General features: G+C 44.0%; 1 protein-coding gene across 2 annotated transcripts in view; it reads left to right on the top strand.

The window, feature by feature from the left end:
* The window catches only part of GRK5 (G protein-coupled receptor kinase 5), a 169,611-nt gene that overhangs the window by 94,586 nt on the left and 52,855 nt on the right, over window positions 1-22,170 (top strand). For both annotated transcript variants that reach the window (XM_056350675.1, XM_056350674.1), the window contains 2 exons: window positions 11,288-11,400; window positions 20,132-20,209. In XM_056350675.1, coding sequence (XP_056206650.1) covers window positions 11,288-11,400; window positions 20,132-20,209 — 191 coding nt within the window. The remainder of the gene's footprint in view (window positions 1-11,287; window positions 11,401-20,131; window positions 20,210-22,170) is intronic.

Below are 22,170 nucleotides of genomic sequence, written 5' to 3'. Positions count from 1 at the left end.
CTCTAAGCATCACTTCACATTTATGGACATAGAGCTGATGCTTCACACAGAGGGAAGGTAATGTCACCCAACTGATAAAAGGCAGCATGAGCTGTTGCAGAGTTCCCACAGGTGGAAATATGCCCGTTCTTATTTCTGCCCTGGTCCCCCCCCCCTCCCCCCCCCCATACATTCTTGACCAGAATAACTTGGGAACAGGGTTCTCAAAGGACTAATGACATCTAGTTGTGATGCTGCTTTTACCTCACCAGTGCTATTCCTTGCCATGTGTCGGTCTGGTGTAGGAGGTTATGAGATAACCAGAGATTAATAAAGTGGGTTTTTTAATACCCTTATTTTATCAAGCAGTGTGTGCAGACCTCCTGTTGCTATCTTTCAGTGAAGCAATGTCTGAGTGGGTCAGAACTTGGCTGGAGGAGTGCTGGAGAGCACTTTGGACATGCATGAGGAGCTCAGTTATGAATGTAGTTCTTCAGATTGGACATGTAGTGCAAAGGCTTGTTGCAGTATCACCTTTCAAGTGAGAAATAAAATGTCTACATTTGTTTTCAGCATCTAAATACCATAGCAGTAACTATGAGGTAGGGAACCCTAGCTGAAGTTCTGTTTAATTTTGTCTTCTGTCTGCTGAAATTCTTTCAGTAGCTTTGGGGGTGATAGTCTGGGCTTCTTGGTTTTGCAAATCTGAACACCATTATTTTGTGCTGCTGAACATTTGCAGTTGTATGTTGAAATTTAGGGAACAAAGTATTACGGGGAAAAAGCACTTTATAAGGTCAAGTCATTATTCATATTACAGTGTGAAACTAAACCAAGAAATGACAGAAAAAATGAAACAAGATAAACTGAAAAAATAAAAATATTAGAATAAACAGATTACAAAAGTTCTCAGTTTCCCTATGACAACCCAATTTTCATAAGAATGAAGAGGAAATTCTCCCTACAATTGCTTTTTTTTTTTTTAATAGACCTGAGTAAAACTGGTTATGATTCTTGTATCTGGACACCAGCTGCCACAGTCTCTGCATCCATCTTAATAATTTGGTACAAAGAAGACCTTAGTACTACAGACTTCTGTCAGGAAGGAAAAAAAAATACTTTCCGTTGGCAATCCCCCTCTTGCACAAGTTCCTTTTAGTGTATTTGGGGTTTCTAAATGACTTTAAAATCTCTTTTCCACTATTCATATCCATTTTACTCAGCAGCTCAGCTCCTTCGTGCCTACTCAGAGGGGGCTGTCACTCAGCAGGCAGTCATATCAACCTGTGAATACAAACCAAGCCAAAGTCTTGGCTTAGACTCAAAATAATAATACAGTTGCAAGTAGACCACTTGTACTTGGCCAAATGATCCAGTTAAGTGGTAATTTAGCGGTGTTGTCGAAGGTCAGTGATACCCTTTAAAATTACTGAGGGTCAGTTATTTCTTTCCAGCGTATTATTGTCTCTTATTATTTAAGTTGATGATTGAGTTTATTTTGAAATTATTTTAAAGGTTGGGATTTACAAACACTTAGAAAAATAATTTGCAAGTGTCAGGTTGTGGAGTTTTGTGGTACTTGAAGTTTGGGGTTTGCAAACATCAGGAGCAAAATGGCAAGGAAAAATGAATTTAGCAATGAAGTAACAACTAATAGCAACTAGTATTTTGTTAAAAGAATCACTAATGGAATGTCTGAGATGTTTAGAACTTGCAGTGACTATTGGATGGCACGCAGAGTTAGTAATCCCCGTGAATAGTTTTATTATGTGCCTGTCAGCAACGTATGCTGCTTAAATACGCATTCATGGAGTGACCGTGCTGGTGGCTGTATGCATTCTGCCATTTTATTGACCTGGTAAAAGTCATCGTGACGGCTGCTTCAGTTTCTACTCAGGCTAGTTTAGAAGTCAAAGAGTAGTTTTGCAGAAGCCTTTTCGTCTTAAGAAAGTGATTCACAAGATGTCTCCTTTAGTTTCCTGGAATCGAGATGTTTATTTTGTGCTATGTACAACAGCAACAGTTCTGTAGATTTCATAACCTTAAACATTCAAATTACAACTTTTACTGAAATTTTCTTTCAGCACGTATTACTCAGAATATCTCCAGGCAGGAGTCTAAATAACAGCACTAGACAGAAAATCAGTTTGGTGTTTCACTTAAAATCTTGAAGACTGGACATAAAAGTCCCAAATAAAAAAAATCTCAGTGGCTACCTTCTTTGAAGACATATCATCCAGTTCTGTCATCCCAATCCAAAGCAGAACAAAATGAGAACAATCAAGTGTTTGTTCCCCAAATTTCCCAGGGCGCTTCTGAGGTGAGCTTTCATATTTCTTTGAGGGATTTTTTTCCATTCCTCTGGCCTTGCCACAGAGACATTGTTGAAAGTCATTTAAGAAGATAAAGACCAACTCCTTTTCTAGTTGGGGTGGTGGTCACGATTATGGGGTGGGCAGCCCTTCCCCTGAGGCTGCAGAACAAGCACCGCATTCAAGAGCTTGGAAATTTTGGTGATGGTGCATCTTCTGTGATTAATGTGAAGTAGTTTGGAAGTCCACCATGCCCTGAACAGCTTTGTGACCAGCCATGAAGGCAACAGATCAAACACTGTTCTTAGGAACCCTCATCAAAGGCATTGATCCAGGGGAACGGGCTTTTCAAGTGTAGTTTATGGGAATGATAGCCAGCTTACCGCTAGTCCTTTGAATTTTTTAACCAGAAGTATAACATACCTGTCCGTCCGTCTGTCTCCCTGCTCTTTTTGCCTTTTTGTTCCCTTTCTATGCACTGTTATTCTAACTGGTAGCCAAATGCAAAAGAAGGGATGTGTTTAAGAAAATGATACCTGATAATTTCAGTTAAAAAAGAGATGTAAAAGTGTCCCCGTTGCACATGCACGATCCCAATTTCATGACATTTAATCGTGGTGCATGCATTTCCACTGCCATGCTGATGTTGACGGTGCAGCTGAGAGACAGACTGAGTGTTTTATTCATGTGAATTGTGCTTGACAGAGGTGGGAAAAGTGGGCTTGATCAAAGACCCACTGGGATTGATGGGAATCTTTCCATCCATTTCAGCAGGCTTAAAGATTGCCTTCGTATTTGTCATCCTCCCCTGCACCCTGTACTTCACACAACAATATATATTTTTGCTTCTGTGATTTAAAGAGGCTCAAACATTAATGGCAAGCTCCATCTTCTCAAGCTAAACGCACTCTTTGACCCTGCAGTATCTGCAGACTGCTTTTGAATTCGGGGCTTGGGCAGTGACCCATGGTGGAAAGGATGGAGTTGCCTGAATGAGCAACTTCTAGAAGGTACCAGAAGTGTTGGAGGAGGGCTGGAATAACTCAGCAGAGTAACTCAGATTTTGTTAGGATGCGAATTTGTCTTCCGCTGGCGAACAGCCTAGTCTTAGGACAGAGCATTTGCTCTTCACTGTTTGACTGTGCTCCTGGCACAAGGCTGGGCGACCAAATGTCTCCCCTGAGACAGCTGAGGGTCCCTCCCCAGGCTCTGGACCCCACTCATGTTTTTCTGTGTGGTAGCTACATTGAGCTCACAGGATCTTGTTTGATCCTCCTGCTGCTGCTACAAAAAGGGTGGGTGGGTCGTTATCCCTCCTGCCAAAATCTTTGTCCAAAATCAACAAAGCCACATACGCATTCTGGTTCAAGTACTCGTGCAAACATATTTATGCAACGGTTTGTGGGATTTGACTTTCAAATAAAATTCCATGAGCAAAGCTTCAATACCGCTGCTTTCAGAAAACAAATGAGAAGATCCATATATATCACCAAATTGTATTTAACTGTGAATTTGTTAGAAAATTCTCCAAACATTTTTTCCGTATTGGTCCAACTCTAAGGTTTGGACTGTTTCCATCTTCAGCGTAATGCTGCTGTGATGTGTGGAGTTTATCCTTGTAGCCTAATACCATGAAAAGAGTGGAAATAAGGAAAGCTATACAAAGCAAACAATGTCTGCATCTGAATAATTACATGCGATGTTCGGTGATCAGGAGATTAAATTTTGTTTGTTTTAAAAAAGACAGCTGACAAGCAGAGAAGATTAAGTTGGCAGGACTTAAAATCAGCTTGGATAATTCTATTGGCTCAAGTAAGCTTGATTGCATTTGTATTTTTAATTAATTAAACTTGGATGGCCGGTGCCAAAGCAACGCTCGCTGTAACAGCACAGATGAGGGTCTCCAAGTTTTTTGTAGAAAATCCTACATTCACGGGGAAAAAATCAACCAAGGCCAAAAAATGTGTTCTTCCCTGGGGCTTCATATGTAAGGTCTAGAGCTTTCTACAGCACAAAAGTGTTGCTTTTAACTGCAGACCAGGACGAGCTGCTGTTTGAAATAAGGAATCTATCAAGCCATTATCCTGTCATAAGTTGTAACAATTTCCATATTTTATGAAAAATAAAAATAAACCCCCCCCGATGAAATATTTATTGTTAGAGGGAGTGTGCTTTTGCCACCAGCAAGAGAACGTCATCACAGCCCTTGGCTTCAGGGTTTCTGTCCTGCACCTGCGCAGCTCTGGCCCTGCCAAGATAAATACTCTCCAAGACAGGGGCTACGTCGTCATTTTTAATCTCTGTGAAGTGCCAGGTGAAGTTATGGAGCAGTATAGCGGTTAATGTATAAAAAGACTCTGCTGTGCTCTCTTGGACTACATTTCCGCTCCGGGAGTTTGCATTGCAAGTAAATAGCAAGGAGCCACAGGGCTATCCAGTAGCACTCTGGGCTCACACACTTTAATACCCTTATTCTGGCCACGCTGCTTTAGGGTAGGGCAGTGCTGTTAGCCCCATTTTATAAATACAGTGTGCCGCTGAGGTCTGCAGGACGCAGAGTACTGGTTGTACTGGTAACTGAATTCCAGCAGGAGCCTAGATGCTTGTGTTAGGCTTTTATAATGTGACTGACTGCCACAGTTCCTGGGAATTTTTGAATGAACTGAAACCAGGCATTTTTACTCCTGCCTTGTATTCTCTAACCATCTGGCTTGCCTCACTTTTTAAATGCACTGCTGAGGACAGGGGAAACGGAGTGTCCTCAGCATCTCAACAACAGGTTTTTATCTTAAAAAAAACCCCAGAAAACAACAGGCAATCAAACCAAACAATCCCCAAACCACAGAAAAAACAGCAATAAGGATGAGAAACTTCCCTTCTGATGCTTCTTCCCATTCCTTCAGCATTCCTCAGTAGTCGCCGTGAAAAGGAGATCCCTCGCTACCTTACTGCACATGTACTTGACCAAGTTCTACAGTTTGTAAGCAGCAACACCCATGTTTCTGCATCAGAAATGGGCCCATAATTTCCATTTCTCAAAGAAACCTGTTATGTTTTTCACTGCAAATACATGAGTTCCTCGCAATGTTTGTGCAGTTCTGCCTGGCCGTGACATCTCTAGTACTAAAGGCCATCAAAAACTCAGAAGGTAATAAGTGGGTCTGCAGAAGCGTTACCATGGCCAATCTCAGGGTCTTGCTTTTGAATGCAAGGATTATCTTTTTCTATTGAAACATATTTATTAGAGATGGAAAACCATCTTTTGTAGAATGCAAGAGCTAATGTTCCAGCTTTCCAGATTATTCTGAAATACAAGAGCAACACAGGCACTGTTAATAATGCAATCAAAGCAATTTAAATCCTTTTAAAGCATCCACAAAGGATCCTTTGATAAGATGCAACTTCCATCAGCCTCAAAGACTAGGCAGTTTAGTATGTACTGTTTATTAAGTTTATACATAGACAGTGGTAATTCCACTTTTAGCTGGAGAAGAGCAGCAGTAAATTCTAAGACATAGTCATAAGCACTGGTGTTAGACTTACTGGTTTTAAATGAAAAAATGTATTTATATTAATACAGCTCTAAATGGGGTTATTCAGTGTTTAAAGATGCAATTTGTTTTCCAAGACACAAAACAGTCCTGTAAACTTCAGAGGCTTTGGTCTTCTTTTTTTAACAAAAAGAGGGAAATTACTACAAGTGTGTATGAAGGGCTGTGAGTCTGTTTAGTTCAGTCGTGCAGCATATTTTTTTAATCATGCTTTTAGTTTTTGCTTTTGTCCTCCTTTTCATTGTGTGCCCCTGTAAGAGAGCTTACATGTAGAAAGCAGAGATGGGCAAAAAACCAGAAGTGGTTTTAGGTTTGGGCTGGGATGGTTAGGATCTCTTTTTAGCAGCATCCTCCCTGAGTTTGAATGAGGAGGGAGGCGTGCGATTTTGGGACAACTCTAGCTGAAGTTTCCATCCATCCCAGGGCTGGTGGGAATCATTCTGACAGGCCTCAGCCCCTTGGAAATACAGAGTTTTACTTTTGGCATGCCAACATGCCAAACCTTATGAACTGACTGCTAGCCCCTTCTGACTGCTCCCTATCATCCTGCGTGAGCATCAGGACTGAGGGCGTCCTTGTATTTGAATGCTTTCTTCCATGTACTCGGTGGGCTTTTTGCTGTTCTGGATTAAAGCAGGCTAGAGGAAGAGAACAGCAAACAAATAACAGACCTGGAACAACAGCTGTTTGAAAGATTTTGATTCACCTTACAAATAATTTGGGAAGATGAGTTCTTGTCTTGGGTCATTGAGCATGAGCAGGAAAAAAACAAAGTTCTCCCTACATCCACTTTGGGGTTTCCAGGTGTTAAGGAAGGTGGGGGGGTTGGATTGGCTTTTTTTGTTGTTTGGTTTTGGGCTTATTTGTGCGGGTTTTTTAGGCAGCAGAATTACATTGCATTTGGATCTTACTCAGTTTTAATCCAGGCTGATTTAATGCCAAGGAGAGCAGGGATCCAGAGGCCAAGTCCAAATTTTCCCATGCAGTAGCATGGTGCATGTCTTCTTGGTGATGTTCCATGCATTTCTTTGAAATAATCTTCCCTTGGGATCTAGTATGCTGGAAAATAAAATGCTACTTAATGGATGGTACATAAGTGCAATCACTGGCCACACCAGTAAAAAAAGCCAAAATGATGTTCATGCCTTTTGTAGACTTGAAAAGTGAGATTTAAACTGGCCTCATCCTGCCCCAGACATCTACAGGAGGGAGCCTCACCAGCTGATGACAGGTGCTGGATTAGCAGCCCTACAGAACAAGGGCTTCTGCCCAGAAACAGAAGTACAACTTCCCATAGCAGTCTCACTTAGACACCTGCAGTTTGTACTGGATCAAACAGTATCAGAAAAGACTGGTTTGCAGCCAACAGTCAGCAGCCGGTTTTGTAGGTCACCACCAACCCATCAAACCCCACTGGTATATTGCAAATGTGAGCAAGGAGGGCGGACATGGTCTCTCTGCAGACCACTGTCTCTCCAAAATTGCTAAGGTGGTATTTTAAGCAGAAAAAAAATTGCTACGTATTTATATGGGAAAATAAGATGAAAAAAATTCACAAGGCACAGAGTTTTTTATCTAATTGAAATAGTAGACTTTTTTTCCCTTTTACTTGAAAGTCAGAGATGTTATCGTCAGCAGCTTTCTTTATTACCTTGGTTTGTGTTTCTCACTTCCTCAATGGCATATTTTGATCAGTATGAAATTTTATTAATAGGACTATTTTTTCTAGGCATGTGCTTTCATCTTTTCAGAACCTTACCAAACAAATCTGAAAGCAGAACAAATCTAGCCATAGACTTTGAATGGTGATGGTGTTATCTGTATGCAGGTGTAACTATTTTGGTATGTTCTGTGTGCTGGGTGCTCTTTAAAATAGTATTTCAATACATAAGCTAAGAAGTAAAGGGAAAAATGAGTCAGTAGAACTTGGAATAAATGTTGTTTATCTTTATTTATCTTATGAATGTTTATGATGGCATTTTATGTAATACCTGTTTCTGTATTAGTCTGTATTGTTGCTCTGTTAGGAAGAGAAAGAATTCACTTGCTGGTTCACATTATTTGCCAGTGATATTTCCTAAATAAAGACTTTAGTGTCAGTGAGAAGCGGCTGCTTTCCTAGGGCTTTGACCCACCCAGCTTTTCACCCCCATTTTGGGTGACTTTGCAGGTGTTAAACAGGATTGCACCGAAGCAGGAGCGTCTGGCTACCAAAGATATCACTCTCAGAGCTGTTTTAGTTACACTTCATCATCATAAGCATATGGTTTCACTTCCAAGTGTTTAACATTTCCATTTCCTCAGGAAATCATTCTTTCTATTTTTTAAACTTTTCAAACTGGATGGATATTTTTACTGGCAGGCAGGCTGGGAGCGACACGACGATTAGCCCCAGCCCAGGGAGCCCCTGGCTGCGGTACCCGCCTGGCTCTCCATCCCCTCCCCTTGCACAGCAGCTCCTGAGCCTGGCTTGGGGTGCTTCAGCCAGGTCCCCGGGGCGCAGCATGCTGTTAAAACACTTCTGCTTTCCTTACTATAATAAAACTAGCCACTCCTTGTTTCTGCCTTAGCTGAGAGAGGTGTTTTTCTTTCTTAGTCCACTCCAGGACCCATGCATCCCAAGAATTAGTTGAGAGCAGACTCCTTTAGCTGACTTAGTGAGGCCAATGGCAAGATCAGGGCCTAAGAAAATATTTTATGTCACCTGCAAGGAATGAAAGCGGTTGCATCATGTATTTATTGTCCGTATTGGCATATCCAGCACTTAAACGAACATGACCGAGGAGTGGCTGGCTCCAGGGGACTGCTCTGGATCTTGTGTTTTCAGAGATTATTTCTGGTATTTCCTTTTTCCTCATTATGAGCGGTCACCCTCCTCATGTGTTGGCCAAGCTATGTACTGTAGGAGCAAGTCTGTGCTCATGCCTTCTTTACGTTCCATTTCTGCACATATGTAATAATGTTTGGGTGCTTTTTTCTTTTCCTGCTATGCTGTAAAGTACTTTATTGAATGTGCGATTTACATGCTTATTTAGCTGATATCACTAGCCCTTTTGTTAGAAAAGCATCCTCTGCTACAGTGAGTGTCACTGTGTCATAACAACTTTGATAAACTAACTGCGTTTTGTACAGCAAGCGTTGTCACCGTGTGTCAAGTCGCGTTGTACAAGACAAAATATAGGGCAAACTAGCTGATGAATGTATTTGTTCCTTTGTGGTTTATTCTGTTACAAATTCAGACAGTCGCATTTTTTGCACTGCTTGTTTAACAAGAGGAAGCTTGCCGTTGGTTTGGGCTTCTGGGGGGACCGAGTCCCGCCATCAGGCAGGCTGTGTGCTACTGATATTCAGGGTGTATGTTTTATTCATACCCTCGGAAGAGTTACTTAGCCAAGGTAGCAGAAAACAGCATCAGACAGATGTAGTTCAACCTCCAGAGCTCCCAGGAGAGCTCACCTGAGCTGCTCAGCCTCTGGCTTTGTGCCAGCCTCTGGGACATAGTGAGCTGCTGTTTTAATCCACTCAGGCTCTTTCCTAACTCCTTTGCTTATCTGAGCGCTGTGTGTGCCTGCACATCCCTTCAGCAATTACCTTCTCACTAAAAAAGCGACTTGGTCAAGCAGCACAAGCTTGTACCACTCGCAAGGACATCCTGAGGCTGCTCAGCACCCGAGCCAGCTCACTGCCTTTCTCACCATATGTGTCCATGTTGTAATGTTCCACGCTGGAGGCTCCAGCTCCTGCAAACAAACCAGTGCCACGAGCTCGCTGCTGATAGATAGACTGGAGGTCAAGTTAGGATGTACACAGTGATTTTGATGCAGTTTTATTTGCTAGAGGGTATGAAAGGATTGCAGTCTTCTGGACGGATTGAGTGATATCCTTATCCAAATGCCAGCCACCACAAAATGGTGCTGGTGCATTGTTCCAGACTGCTTCGGAAGGCTGGACCAGAGTAGGGCCATACTGAATTAAAAGCACAGTCCAGTCAGCCCCAACCTGTGTCTCCAGCGACCACCCTGTAGGTGTTTCAAGGGCTGGTTCCTGAAGTACAGCCATCCCTGCTCACGGGCGCAGCACTGGGCAAGCACCCTCCTTCCTCTTACAAGAGGCAGCCTTGGGTGCTCCTGCCCACCTGCCACCCAGCAACAGGTCAGCAAGTCAAACGTCTCATACAGCATTCCCTGTTCAGGAGGGATGTCCTGGTTTTGGAGAACATGGTCCCCAGGGTGCGACCTGTGATGAGCGAGCCCTTCAGCTGGGTGCCTCCATGGCAAAGGTGAGCTCCATCACAGCCGTGTGCCTGCAGGTGTTCTCCTTGGGGCGGATGGAGCCAAAGGGTGCCGGGGGCCAAAGCAAAGGGGGAATAAAAGGCATTGCAGCAGTGACTCCAGGCCTGAGAGAGAAGTAACCAAGGCACTGACAACTTGTGTGGGTTTCTTATGTCTGTTTGCAGTGCTATGTTATGTGTTTAGAAGCTGGTTGTTTCCATAATAACAGCAAGTGCCATATGGCAGCGAGGAGGGTGGTGAGAGGAACGCTCGAGGAAACACAGTATGTTGTTTGACATGTGTGTGCTTCTAGAGGAATAATGTATCTCAAGCAAGTACTGCCGCTCCAAACAGGCTAGGGGATTTGCTGCTCTCACCAGAAAAATATCCAAAGCCCTCAAGCATTTGTACTGGTGCAATGCCAGTTAATGATGCCTGCCCTTCTCCCATGTTTTCCTGCAGATAGTCCCTTGATGGGTAAAGGACCTTTGCTTTACTGGGAGTGATGGTCCTGCATGCACCAGCACGGGGAAATGGCATTTGAGCATGGCATTTTAGGGGAAATACAGTTCAGTAAAGGAGTGCTGTGTGAAAGTGAAACCAGCCGGGTGCCATATGCTCCATCCATTCATTAATGCTCAGCGAGTAAATAGCAGAAATTTTGAAACCTTTGAAAATACATAGTTTGCAATAATTATTTAGTAGAGAGTAGGTTGAGCATTTTGAGAGATTAGTGGCACTTTGGTGCATATCCAGGAAAAATCTCCACAAACTCCAGCTTTTCCTACCCTTTAATGTATGACTCACATTTCAAGGACTTGTAATTTGCTCCCCACATTCCCACAAACACCACCAGGCTGAACAGTACCTTTGCAGAGTACATATATTTCCACCACAGAAAAATGTGAAATTATTTTTTCATAATAGGTGGATGGCTTTTGCAGGACTTTTACCAACATCAGCTCTATAAAAATGAGCTTCTCTTGTTTGAGACTTAGAGCCATTAATTATATGTGTATTTGGATACCTGAAACGCGGTGGTGGGGAGAAAGCGGCAATTCTGATTTGGGTTCATTGTTCTGCACTCACTTGCAATGCTTTAAACTCCTAACCAACCCAAAAGGCAAAGCTCTTCTCATTTTCATGCTTCTCTTCTTCTCTTTATTGCCTCCAGAGAGAGATTACTGCAGCATATGCGAAAAGCAGCCGATCGGAAGGCTTCTCTTTCGGCAGTTCTGTGAAACTCGACCGGAGCTCGAGTGCTGCATTAGGTTCCTTGACTCGGTGGTAAGTCAATTTTTGTGATACTTTGGGGTGCTTCATAGTGCTCTCCTGATGGAGAAGACTCTCCTGGCCCCAACAAATGAGAGTTTCATGGGACATGATTTTGTGTCTAATGCACCTGAGCAAGCAGCGGGCAGGGCTGACCCCATCAGCATCCCGGCGTCGCTGGCAGTAGGCGGGCAGCGCTGCAGGTGGGGTTGGTACCAGCCTTGGGGAGCACGAGCCACCCAAGCGGGAGAAGGACAGGCACGCTGGCACGGTGCTGGTGTAGCCTCCCTTCATGACAACACCCGAGCAGCTGAGCTGCTGTGAGTGATGCCTTTTGATGTGGGTGAAGCCTGCAGTGCTGGGAGGTACTGGGAGGAAAGGGAAGGTGATGAACCGACTGACAAGAGACAAGGAGGGGTATGACAATACTGATACCTATCTCTTACCAAGCCTTTTCATCTGTAGACTTGAGGGTGTTACAAAGGACATCCTGATTGTTAGCCTGTTTTTTTCAAATACGCAAACAGGGTCACAAGGTATAGAAGTGACTTGGCTGATGTCACCAAGGAACAAATCTGCCCTATCTTCCACCCCAGTGAGCTATCATTTAACCCAGCCACTGAGCAACACCCCTCAGCCCTGGTGGGACCTGACACTCTCTCCCAGTCTGGCAGTGCTTGGCCATGTGTAATGGCAGCAGGAAAAGCAGTTCACAGTGGAGGAGTCTCTCAGTGGCTTTCTTGCTGGGAGCCTGTGGAAGGCTGGACTGTCGATGAGCCAAAAGGCTAAATCGTACCAGAGGGGAAGATGAACTCATCACTGCTGAGTTGAGTGTCTGATGAGTCTTCACTCTCTGGCTAACACTGATAGTCAAAAGCAATACGATGCATACCAACAGGAATTAATGGGGTTTTTTTGTTTGTACCATGGTGAAGCTATTCTGAAGTATGAGGAGGTGTGAGATTGCACTGAAGTTGCAGTAAAGAGAGTCTGGGAGAGGACACGGGGTCACTTGGAGTTTATGTTAGTACTGCAGTACCAACAGCAAACCTACAGCATCACAGAAAGTGTTGGGTGAAGTCCTATTCAAACCAGTTTTAGCTGATCATGACTTCTACCTGGTATTCCCAGCACTGGTGGTGATTTTCCCCACTGAAATGTTTAGCCATCAAGGTACATGAAACTGCTACATCTGACCAATGCTCTGTGCAGCTGTGCTCAAGGCTGGCAGGCAGGAGGACATGTCAGGTACCCTGGATGTGTGTGTCCTGCACCAAACCAGCATCGTCTAGTGAGGTGTCTGGCACTGATGAAACACCACGTGCCTGTCTGGGGGGGCATCCCTGCAGAAATGCCACATAAGGCATGACACCCACAGCCCTGAGGAGCCTGGAGATGGCTCTCCCTCTGAGAAGCCACAGAAATCCTTTGGGAGACGGCCACAAAAGACTGCTTCAAAGTGGTGTTAATTTTAGACAGAAGAGACAGAGCCGTCCTCAGTTTGGAGAGGGTTCTCACGCCTCCTCACAGCGGCAGGCAGCACATTTTGGTTCCGGCAGCGCCCAGAGGCTGCGAAGAACAAGCCCACATTGTGCGAGCCCTGCACACGCCTGGCAGCAGGCGCCCAGGGTGTACCAGTTAAGCTGACAGTAGTGATCACATCTGGGCCAAAGGAAGCACTACCGTGTCTGCCCCCTGCCCCCGGCCTCCCCACCCCGGTGCACCAGCCCCAGAGCGCTGCGTGATAACCTCGGCTGCGGTGCTGCCTGGAGCCTCTCCCAGCCTCTCCCAGCAGTGCCGGCTGTCCAGCCTGCCTCCAGCTGTGGGAACTGAGGGCACTGTGCCATTCTGTTCGCCCAAAGCCCTGGGAAGCAGTGCCAAGCACTGGAACTCCGTGTCTTCCCAGCATCCGTGCAGCACAGGTGATGCTCGTCCTGTGAAAGCTTCTGGTGGGACTGGATCAGTTTAAATCTCCCTTTCTGAGCTATCCCAGACTGATATCCCCAAATTCAAGGGTGTGCTTTGCACCCATCCCTGGGTCACTTTTGCAGACTGGAACCACCCTGCCTACCTTTACTGGGCCACCGATCTGTTCCCAGTTAGGCTCAGACTGGCAGCACAAGGATTTAATGAGCAAAATGCGTGCCTGTGTGGAGATCTGAATACGTACTCTTTCTCTCTTCTTTTTAACGCTAATTAACAGCACTCTTCTTTGCTTATTGATTTCAAATTCTCTGCTAGCTTGCTCCCAGCCCATGAAAATCCCTGTATTAGGCAATATTAAGGTCAAGCAGCACAGCCCATAGCCACTAAATGGGGTGATTGCTACTGAAATTTGCCCAGCAGGGTCACACTGTGTTGACAGAGCAGTGGGATTCAGGCCAAGTCCTACATTAGGCAAAAAAGTTCTATAACGAGACCAGAAGTTTGACTTTACAGCCCTATTCTGAGACCATTGGGAATGTGAAACCTTTTGGAGATGACCCGCCATAACAAGCCCCAAGCAGAAAAAGCCAAGAGCCCCCACTTTATTTTGACGTAGTTACTTTTCTGACATGAGATGCAAAACTTAGCTTTTGTGAAATATCGAATAAAAAGAACAAATAATAGATGAAAATATTTAGCTGTTCATGAGAGGCTCACAGAACTTTGTGTGCACTGAGGGATAGGACCACCTCTCTTCTACAGAGCACAGCTAAGTGACTTTATCAGGTCACACAGTAAGCCACCTGCAGAAGCCAGTAATTGATCCCTCCCCATTTTGAATACAGTTTTTTGACCAGTGCACTCAGCTGTCTGCAAAGAAAGCAACGACTGGGGCTGCTGGGAGGAAACCAGAAGCTGAGTCAGATACTCAACAGCCTACCAACTACCTCCATTCCCATAGTGATGTGAGGCTGAGTTGTGCAAGTTCTCTCTCACATCTTTGCTTCGGAAGACATGGTAAAATAACCAGACCACAGAAGGGAAAAAAAAGTATCTCCTCTTTGCTGGACATTTGTTTCAGCTGTTGGGTGAAATTACTAACCCGGTCTGATCTGCAGTAGTCTCCTGCAGATCTAATTATAGCAGCATCTAGGGGGTTTTGCCGGTGCAGTCAGACAGCTGTTAGACTGCTTTCTGAAGAAAAAAGGATTTGTATCATTAAATTCAGCATGCATGTAGGTGTGTATCTGTCAGTTCTCTCTGAAACCTGTGAATACCTTGGCCAATTTCGAACAACGACTGAGATTAAAGTCCTCAGAGGCCTAAAGTTTCCACATGTTTTCTGAGAGCAGTGTTTGGGTAATTAGCCACGATCTTGCAGTTGTAAAATGGACTGCAAGGATATGTGGTTTGTAAGCAGGAGGCCCCAACATTAGATGATAAAAGCGATAAAAACTTAAGAGATGCAGAGCTTTGCAGCACAGCACTGGTGGAGCTGTGGGTGTTTGTCTCCCACCGCTGCTATGGGACCAGTAAGTGGCCATCCGTGTGGCTGTCTTGTCTGGGAAATGGGGCAACAGCAACCCCTTCTCCGTGCCTGTAAGGACAGAGAGCCATCTCTTATTATGGATACTGTGCAAACAATTTCATGACAGAGATCCTGACCTGACTAGTTAAAATATCTGGTAAGAAGTACCAGTGGCAGCAGCGCGTGCCTCTGAACGCATTGCGTGCTTATCTGCGTGCACGTTAAGCACAAAGATCTCCCGTGAATAGTTCGCCAAACCCTCATGTAGCTATTCAGATGAAGGAACTACACAAACATAAACTATTCTCATTAAATGGAGATGGTTTATGATTAAATCAGCTCCCCTTTAAGCCCTTAACAAAGAATTCACACACAGCCTTAAAGCACGCTTTGCTGCACTCTACAAATATTTTAGCAACATCGTACAACTTTGGGGCTGTTGAAAGACAACCATTAAAATAAAGTGTTAGGGGATATGTTTCCTGTGCTGAAAGGCAGATCAGTGAGCAGGGAATCTGCTAGCAAGACACGTTTTCTTCCCTGCAGCCTGTGCCTCCAGCACAAGAAGGCGGCAGTTCGGCGGGGACCTCTTGCCCCATCTCCTCCTCAACAGCACATTCCCACGTGCAAGGTCCTGACGTTTCCCTCTCCTCTCCTGTGATTTTTTTGTGTGCCATTATGAAGAAGACTTTAATGAAGACTTTAGCTTCTGGACTCCCTTTCCTGTTTCATCTACTCACATTCACAATTATATTTTTTTCCCCAGGGGAGGGCTTTTAACGTTTTAATGTGGACCAGATTTAGATTGACTGGAGGAGAATACGGCTAATTCTGGTCAAGGAGATAATAACCTGACATTATTTTCTCTCTAACCTGTAGGATGTTATTTGTTTGCACTGAAGATGCACAGAAATACATCCTCTGGAGAAAAGCAACCCCGCTGCCTTGCCGGGTTGTTTCTGCTGGTGCTATCCAGGCACAGGGGCCAGGGGTGAGAGGCATGATCTCTTCAGGTGGACTTTTCACCTGAACGCTTCACTGGACATTACCCTTATCTGGGGTAAAAGGACGAGTGAGCACCCATTTAATGCTATTTGTAAAAACCCTGTCTTGCTGTTAGGGAGATTTCGTTTGGTTAAGTCCCTTACATGGTATATAAACCATCTGTGTATGTGTGTCTTAAAGCTGTTCGAGGCTTTTTCCATCAGAAATGCCAGTTTGTTGATATCAACAAACTCATTAACTCAGAATGTGTTTTTAAACAGTCAAAAGGGCTCTTTTTGCCTTGTGTTTAAATATGAAAAATGTGGTTGCAAGTTCACTTTTCATTTAGAAATGAGAGTTACTATGAATCCCAGCTGTCTGGGTTCTGCCTTCCAATTTTCAGTCACAGAATTTAAATCTCCAGTGGAGGCAAGTGCAAGGGCTGTCGCTGGAGCCCAGAGCAACAACAGGGCCTGGAGTCTGAGGACAGAGTGAGCAGGAGCTGGAGCAAAGAGAGATGCTGGGGATAGCAGAGGAGGGAGCTGAGAAAGCAGAGGTGTGAAGTTGGGACCAAAATGTGAGTAGCCTCCTGCAGATGCTCAGAAGGTGATTCCTTATACCAAGAAGCTAAAGCTGCTCTGGTAGAAGTCTCTGTTCCCATTTCCATCTCCTGGGGTACGAGGGACTGACTTCTGTGGCCATGCCAAGCTCCCACAGGCAACCAACGGCTGCCTGCAATGGCAAAGAGTCCTCCCAGATCTGTGGAGAGATCCCTTTGGCTCTGTTTTTCAATTTTCACATATTTTTAAGCTGCACAGTTTTAGGAGCTCAAAGAATACTAAGATGAAGATCAAATGCTAGGTAAAACAATGTGTCAGAATTAAGGCTGCTGATGCAAGCTCCTTTTGGGTCCCTGTACCATTGCCCTGGTGACGCTCTCCCATCGGTCACGGGCACCCTCCAACCCCTGAACCTCTTACTTAGCTGTCACTGAGCCCATGGCCATGTCCCACAGCCAGCCACAGGTGGGACATTGCTGCCTTTCCCAGTGGAAGTGTGTTTTCCTATCCAAGCTCACTCAGCCCATCCCAAGGGCAGCTGCTCCAAAGGGATGGACACTTTGCACACCCTTGCCCCCATTCAGCCAGGTTTGCTTCTAGGGAAGTAGGAGCCACCAAAGTAACTACTACTTCTGAAACAGCAGCCAAAAGAAAATTTAACGGCAGCCAGCCCACATCCTCTTGCCATTTGGACTGACGGACCCGCGCCTGCCCGCAGAAAGAGCCTTCCCTGCAGTTTGTCCCATGCAGTCAGGGTGATCGTAAATCCTCCCCTCATTTATGAGCTATGAATAGGGCGCTGTCTGACCTAACTAGGGCATGGAGAAGCTATTAAACTTCAGAGCAGGAGCCTTGAAACACATGCCTGGATTCATCAAAGGAATAATGGAAAATATTTTGTTCCACATGGATTTTAAGTAACAAAGTTATTTCTAGCAATTAGGGATTTGCAAAGTGTAGCTGTGTTTTTGAGTATTGTGGAAGAAGGGGATGTATCTTGTGATTTAAGCACAAGACTGAGAGTTGAGGACCTTGGTACGCTTCCCAGGCATGCGACAGTGAGCATGGGGAAGTCACTCTGTCTACATGGGCAATTCTTCCTGTCATAACAGTCCGTGGCTGAAAATGCACCGGTATCTGTTGCTGAATAGCTCGAAAGTGGCACTGAAGGGAGAAATAATAATGAACTTGGAAACAAAGTGGGACAGGCTTCTTGAACTTGAGCTGCAGTGAGATCAACAGTGTTCACAGTTGGAGCTGGTGGTTCCTTCTCACATCCTCACTTGTCTGTCACTTCCTACCTTCACATTTTCTGAGAATGTCAATTGCAAGCATAATTAAACTTTTCTTTAATTCCTTCCCATCTTGAGACAGAATTAGACACTCTGTATATGTCTCTGTGTGTGTGTGCGCGTTTAGCTTTGCATATGTTGGATCCTATTAGGAAATGCGTTTTCAAAACTGATCCAATTCCTGCTAAACTGCTGTCCTGCTCTGTCTTGATTTGCCTCCTGCTGCACTGTTCGGATGGGATGTAGATGTAATTTACACGGCAAAAAGGACATCAGATTTTTTTGACATCTCCCTGGTGCACTTCAAATGGCAGATGATGGCTTTGAATCAGGTTTTACTTACTAGGGAGCCAATATATTACCAGGATTCAGAGTCTAAAAGCGAATGAAGGAGAGAGAAACGGTCATTGTTGGGTAAGTTGTAAATAACATTGAACAGAGGACTCAGAAGATCTCCTGAATGCTTCCATGCCAAGGCAATGCCAAGGAGTCCTCCTTTCTTTGCAGTCTTCTGCAAAGACAGTTACATATAAGTACAATATTTTTTTTTTATTAAAACACATTTTTTTTGTTTTCTTTTATATGGAAAACACCTTGTTTGTGAACCTAACCGTAAATTGTAAGGTCTAAAGGAGATGCAACTTTCATCTTAAAAAAAATTGTTCCTTCTGTTACTCTTACCATTGCTTTATCCCCTAGCAAGGAATCATGGAGAAAAATGCTGTTAAGACACTGTAAACATTCTGGAGTGTCTGTGCTTTAAGAGCTGAAAGGACCCATACTCAGATACCATCTAAAAGGACAGGAAATTGGATGAAAGATTTTTTTAAACCCTTGTAATAAGCTTATGAAAACATAATCAGTTCATCTCCAAAATGGTCACTAAAAGAGAAGTACTGCAGTTGTGGATTTTAGCTTTTGGTGTATTTTTCATCAGCAACATTGGTTTCTCTGTTATTTGCGGTCATTGTCATTTCCCAAACCAAATTAGATCATAATTCTAGATTGTTCAAGCAACCTGCTGTGTATATGTATAAATATGTAGCTTCAGACTTCAGCTGCAATAGCTAAATGAGCACTGGCCAGATAGATGGGTAATAGTATTATTACTACATTGTGGTTTTCATGTCATTCCTGGGTCTGCTGAGCTGGGGTATCCATTACAGCCTGCCTTCGGATTTATTGCATCAAGCTTGGAGCAGTGCATATGTCTTCCAGTGGGCAACAGTTCTGAAATTTTTTCTTCCAAGTGTTTGCCAGTTCAGTCTGATTTACCTTTTTTTAAAAAAAAAAAAAATCCTCCTCATTTATCATTGCAGACCGCTTGTATTGGACCAGGTTGCATAATTGGTTTGGCAGGATTTTCTGGGATCCTTTCTTTAATACAAACAGTCAGGAAAGCTGTTAGGCTGTCTCTTTTTTTTTTTTTTTTTTTTTTTTTTTTCTGGAAAATATTTTGATCCTAGGGCTAGAGCTCCATATCATGGCCAGTGCCAAGTGGGACTGTCTCTAAGAACTTGTCATTATCATTCAGCCACTGGGGTCCCATGCAGGGCACATTTCCTTCAGATGCCTGCCATGGATCCAAAACCTTAACTGAAGTGATGAATGTTTTTGTGGTGCACAAGTAATGCTGCTTTTGTTTCTTACGTAAACGTTGTCCTGAAACTCATCAAAAGTCAGTAACACTACGGTACATATAATAGTCAGAATTTTAAAATGTAGGTAAACTGGGGGTGTGGGGTGTGTGAGGAGCGCGGAATGTGGTGCTCTCTTTTCTAATGCACGAGGGAAGTCAAAGATAATTTTGCCTATAGTGTCTGTTCCTCTGAATGGTCTCTCTTGTTTTATCTTGGTCCTGAGAAATCAGCTCTTAGATCTGCCTTCCGGAGGGACTGAGTCATGGATCACTAAAAGTGATGGGCAAGTCTCTCTGCTTTGAAGAAGTGTTGTTAGACCAAGGGGAAGACGTAAATAAATAGGAAGGACACATTCTACCAAAAAGAGAGTCTACTGAAGGAGTTCACCTGGTGCTTGAAATGGCATTGTGACAAGAATTAACAAACACCCACTTTTTCTACTACTCAGAGAAATAATTTTACCCTCTGTGTCTGCCTTCCCTTTGAGCAAAACCAAATAAAGTTGCTGTCTCTTGTCACTGAATGGTTTTTGAAAGCGGCCTTGGCAAGGCTATAAAATATAAATTAATTACATTTTATTGGTGTTAATTAAGAGACATTGTTTCTGAAAATGCACTGCTAGGGTTTGGTCAAAATATAGTGTAAGGTTTTTTAATTGGATTGTGTGTACAGGTTTTAATTCCATCAGAAAATGGTATTTATCCTTCAGATTTTTCAGACAGAGCGTTCTGTTAAGGTCACATCCAAAATGAAGCTATAATGGTGAAATATGAGTGCAAATATTGACCTTTTTTTTTTTTTTTATATCTGTTCCAGGCAGAATATGAAATTGCTCCAGATGAAAAGCTGGGAGAGAAAGGAAAGGAAATCATGATGAAATACCTCACCCCAGAGGTAAGGGCTAGCCAAGGTGGCATTACTGAAGGAATGCTGCAAGGCACACCTTTGCTACACAAGATTGTTACAGGCTTTGTAAACCAGACTCCTAAAATTTATGGTGGCAGTCTCCAGTGATTAAACCTGCAAGTCTTATGCAAACAGTCAGAGAGAAAAAAAAAATCATAATCCAATCCAGAAATTGACTTCTAAGGATGAACTTGAGTTTACCAGGGTCTTCATTCATCTGTGGATGAGCAGGAGACTTCTCTAGTGTGCAAAGCTCTACATCTGAGGTGTAATGCAAGAAACCTTAGCCGTTTGCAACAGATGACAGTTATTTCCCGTCCAACTCAAAAGAGGTGGCGGCATTTCATAGATGCTTGTGTAGAAACCACTGGCAAAAACGGTCTTTGGTAACAGACATTGTGTTTTGGTACAAAAAATTCCCACTCCTCCCCACCACACCGTTTGCCCCAGGGTAGCCAGGGGCATGGCAGGCTGCCGTGGGACAGCGTGGTTTGGAGCTGAGGGGTGCTGGCACCTCTTCTTGTTTCCACCGCTGCCTCTTGCCTAGTGTTGCCTCCCCAGGGCTGTGGAAAGAACGGAGCTTCTGGTGGCAGCTGTGCCACAGGGTGGCACCCCAGACAGGACTACAGACCTGCGGCAGGCGTTTTGGACAGGCTGCACTGGGACCAACCCTTCTTTGGCTTTGGCGGGGGGTTACGATCATTTGCTGACCACACTTAACCTTTGCAACAAAAGTCACTGCCAGAAAGCAATAAACATCCAGCTTCAAACAAAAGAACAACCCTAGGATTTTTCCTAAGTAGCTTTCCTAAGAGTAATCAAGACATACAATTGCTGCTGCAACTGTTTTACAAGAGAAATACATTTGACCTTCAGGAGAATTAATGGCATTTTTGGCAGATGTCTTTCTAGAACGTTTAAATGGTACAATATGTTTTGGAGGTGTAGGGGCAGAGCAGACCACTTTTTTTCCAGTCAGTCATTTTCCTACAATAAATTTCAATGCATACTTTCAGTTATCTCAGACTGCACTTTGGGATCTGGTTTCATTTACTGAGCCTGGCTAGTTTTGTGCGCAGCCACCGAGCGCTGCCAGTACGAGTTCCTGCTGCCCATTCATTAGGGCATCGAGTTCCACTGCTTTTTAAATCTACCACAATGACCATTTGCATTAAAGTTTCCATCAACAGAGGAACAAGGGACAAATACTGAGGGAAAATACTTCCCACTGCTCCAGTTCCCATCTGGAAATGGAGAAAGGCATTTTGCTGATAGCGAGAGCTAGTAAAGTGGGAGCAGGATAGTACCGCTTCGTTTCAACCAGTCTTGGTGCAGGCTGCCAGATGCCAATTCCCTTCACTGCTGTCCCATGGCACTCCTGCCATCCGTAGGGCAGCAGAAGCACACGGATTAGTTTAGTGAGCTAAGTGAATGTGCAGTGAAGACCAGTCTGAGGTTGCTTCTTCATCAAGAAAAAATGGTGGTGTTACAGGAAGGGAAATTACTGGCACTCCAGAGCTGGAGTTACTATCCTCCGCCGTGCTCTGCACCTCCTATTTGACCTGTCTACCTGGTTTCTCAGTACATAAAATGGGCACAGGATATTTACTGTCTGTTCTGAAACTTTTCTGGTATTTGCAAGTTACCGTAACATCTTTGGGCAGAAGGAAACACAAAGATGCTCCTTCACTTATAATCTAAACCTGCCTCTCTGGTGGTGGTGCTTTAATGTCTGCAGTGTCTTGCTGCACTTTTTTTTCTTAATGTGAAACTTCTGCTTCTTCCCAGAGGGATGTTTAAGCCCTGTGTAGCAGAAAATACTTCCTAGAGGCAAGGCTGACTGTGCCACAGCAATGGGTTGAATATGACATTTTCTAACAGGTCTCCCACATGACAAATACTTCAGAAAACTAGAGCAAGGCTTGGATTAATTTAATTTCATTTCTTTT

This window comes from Falco biarmicus, chromosome 9 (assembly GCF_023638135.1).
Source record: "Falco biarmicus isolate bFalBia1 chromosome 9, bFalBia1.pri, whole genome shotgun sequence".
Classification (NCBI taxonomy): Eukaryota; Metazoa; Chordata; class Aves; order Falconiformes; family Falconidae; genus Falco; species Falco biarmicus.
The sequence above is the reverse complement of the archived record's forward strand: the minus strand, read 5'-3'. Positions and strand labels throughout refer to the sequence as shown.